This window comes from Rhagoletis zephyria, unplaced genomic scaffold (genome assembly GCF_001687245.7).
Source record: "Rhagoletis zephyria isolate East Lansing unplaced genomic scaffold, Rhagoletis_zephyria_1.1 Rzeph_scaffold_38727, whole genome shotgun sequence".
In the NCBI taxonomy this organism is placed as follows: domain Eukaryota; kingdom Metazoa; phylum Arthropoda; class Insecta; order Diptera; family Tephritidae; genus Rhagoletis; species Rhagoletis zephyria.
In genome coordinates this window covers 1-2,991 of record NW_016195782.1, presented here as the reverse complement: position 1 = coordinate 2,991, position 2,991 = coordinate 1, and the positions used below count along the sequence as shown (strand labels likewise).

Below are 2,991 nucleotides of genomic sequence, written 5' to 3'. Positions count from 1 at the left end.
AGGTTTCGTATTTGGGTTAAAAACAGATCTGTGGAAGGTGACCATCGCTATAAGATTTTTATTCCCATTACATTTGTTGCCATTTGCTTTTGCATCGAACAGACCTTTATGTAGTACAAACTTTTCGATCACTATTTCCCCGAACACACCGTGAAATTTGTAATCTCGTAAAAGGTGTAATTTGTGGTTTTGTGGTGAGTTTCACCACTTGGCCTGGCACGGCGAAAGAAAATTTCCTCACTATGGGTTCGAGACCGGGCTAAGCCAGCAAACAGTGCATCAGTGTTGCCAGGTGATTATATTGAGAAAGCGTCAGTTTGGTTATCAAAAAAAACGCCTTTTGCATGTAAAAATCGTCAACATGTAATAAAAATTTTTAATAAACTGAACCGGCACTGTATAGCATGCACCACAAAATGAAATTTTTTTTTTTTCTCGCAGTTTATTATCAAGTTGTGCACCTGACAACCAGATGGTGCTGCTTGCCCTACTCTTATGAAGGCTCGCAATTCGCCCAATCACATATGTCAAACGTTGAGCTAATACCGTATGTCAAAGTTTTGACACAGCAATAACTTCCTGAATGACTGAAAATTTCATTCTGGATTTGGCACGTGGTAAGTTTGTTGTGATTATTAAATTAATAGTGTTGTTTAATTCATTCATTTCATTTTCAGATTCGACAATTAAGCGTGGCTTTAATTAATGGAGTCTACCATGCCAGCAATATAGGCAGCTATACGCATTTACTGCTGCCTTCCTGGGAGGGGCAAGTACCGGTTGTATGCAACCAAATTTCGCAATATGGCTGCCACGGATATCACACAAATCATGCCAGCAGGCATTAGTTTTCCGGAACGCCGCCAACGTGCACCCATCATGCCGGCCAAAGCAACCGCTGTGCCCAACTGCAAGAGTGGACGTGGGGGCTCCTGTGAATTAAAATGTGCACCTACGCCAAGTATAGCACCAAAGGCCAAACCAGCGCCCAACGAGGGAATGGAACCGGCTTTAACATAGCCTGTAATGCCACCAGCAGCCACAGTAGCAGCATATAAATATCCAATCAAGTCAGTTGGCATATTTGTTAACTATGTGAGTTTATTTAAAATTTATATATTTCCAAATTAACCATGTAAAAAACATGAGCCCCTGCCGCACTTATAATCGGGCTTACAAAAATTCGGTTTTGAAGTTGTGATCGACAAATCTTTTGTGCCGCCCGAAATTTTGCAAGTTTTCGATATGGATCCAATTGTGCTTCCAGCTTGGGACTGTTTTTCAAAGGGCGGTCCTGCGTAGTTTTTCAAATCTGAAAAACCTGAAAATGTACTGAATTTTCCCCAAGTGTCCTGCATTTGTCCCACATTTTATTCGTTATTCCAAAATTATCGGACAATGGATGGATTTTTTCCAAAAAAGTGATTTTTAGTAACAATTTTCGGATGCGTAGCAACAAGTTATACACAAGTATTCATGATAAAAATTGGTTGGCTATAAACATATATACATATGTAGTTTTTCTTTTCTTTTATAGAATATTAACTAAATAAGCTCAACAATTGCAGATACATACTTTAAACTTAGCTATGTGGATTATAGAAAAAAATCTGAAAATAACACAAAATTTATAAAATGTTGACATGATGTGAAGCGTTTGTTAGTTATTAATATTGTGCGTATTATGCTGACGAGTGTGTGCCGTCAGCAGCTTTTTAAATGAGTATGTGTATGTTACACACCATTTGCATAGAATTGCTTAAAAAATAAAGTAGCTGGCAATAAAAAAGAAAAAAGTTGGCTATATCTGTTTACGTATTATATCTTTGCTCTACTGTGTTGGCGAGAACTCAGTAGGAGCTAAAAAGCGTGTGTGCATATCTTTAATGAGTGGCACTGTGTAGGCAACACATTCATCCCAACCGGGTGAACGCCAGGCGGCTTCGCGTGTCTCCTTACGGTCCAATAAAGACTTGTAGCACCAAATATGATGCACATTGTATAGACGGCCGACTTGTGAGAAGAAAACGGCAAAAGCTTCGTTGTTATGTTTACGGAAGTTAATGGCTCGCGCCCAATTGTTGCCCCACTCAATCATTGTACCGGGTTTTAATCGATATGAACGCATCTCGTAGATATGTTTGTCTGGACGATTTTCGATTTTCGGCCAGTAGCTGAAGGCCAACAAATATTGTAAATGACGTGAACGTAAATATTTTATGCGCTCATTCATTAAACTCATGTACTCCTCATCATGCCACAAATCTTCCTTGGCAATATCGATCTTTTCACAACCGCCAGTGTACTTCCATAAATGCAAACACTGATCCATATCTCCGACATGTACGGTCCAAGAAGCGACCAAGTTGCATGATAAAATTGCTTTCTTTTCATTAACTAATTGTACAGAAGTTTTGTAATTCTTCAAATAGTCATCCATATAACCGGGACGTACATTGTGCGTATGCAAGGCATAAATGATTTCCTTATCACTAAGCATACGACTGTGTGATTCTTTAGTTGGCTCAATTTTACGCACCAACAACTTAGAAAACCATGAATCGGCTTCGTTGAGTGGTGCTGAGGTAGCTATGGAGCGTACTGCTGTGTTATTGATAACGTTCGATAAATTCCTTAGCTTAATCATTTTGCTTGAGTTTGTTTGTTTAAGGCTTTTATTGCCGTATATGCAAAAAAAATTCGTTATTCGGTAACAACGCCAACAGCGGCGACTGCAGCAATGTGTTGATGCAGTGTTGGCAGCGGTAGCGACTACAAATTTGTTTAAACTCAAAGAAAATTACAAAAAAACACCACTAACTGAAAAAATTACGAAAATATAAACAACTGCATGAATTTCCACTTTGTGCGCTCCACTTTTTCCGCTGCAACCAACAAATTTCCACCCTCGCGTTTAATTTTCTTAGTTAGCAGTTATTTGGCAAGAATCGACGTCAAGAATCGACGTAAACGACGAGTTACAAAGTTCCC

The 2,991-nt window shown here is 39.0% G+C and overlaps 2 protein-coding genes across 2 annotated transcripts; both read right to left on the bottom strand.

The window, feature by feature from the left end:
* Positions 1-717: 717 nt before the first annotated feature.
* Positions 718-1,318, bottom strand: LOC108354737 (transmembrane protein 14 homolog). The gene has a single exon (XM_017605911.1). It carries the CDS (start codon positions 1,080-1,082, stop codon positions 747-749), a length of 336 nt encoding a protein of 111 aa, XP_017461400.1. The 5' UTR covers positions 1,083-1,318; the 3' UTR covers positions 718-746.
* A 226-nt stretch (positions 1,319-1,544) lies between these two features.
* LOC108354736 (protein NipSnap-like) lies at positions 1,545-2,919 on the bottom strand. Its single transcript, XM_017605910.1, has one exon. The coding sequence runs from the start codon at positions 2,645-2,647 to the stop codon at positions 1,832-1,834; it is 816 nt and encodes a 271-aa protein (XP_017461399.1). The 5' UTR covers positions 2,648-2,919; the 3' UTR covers positions 1,545-1,831.
* Between the last annotated feature and the right edge of the window lie 72 nt (positions 2,920-2,991).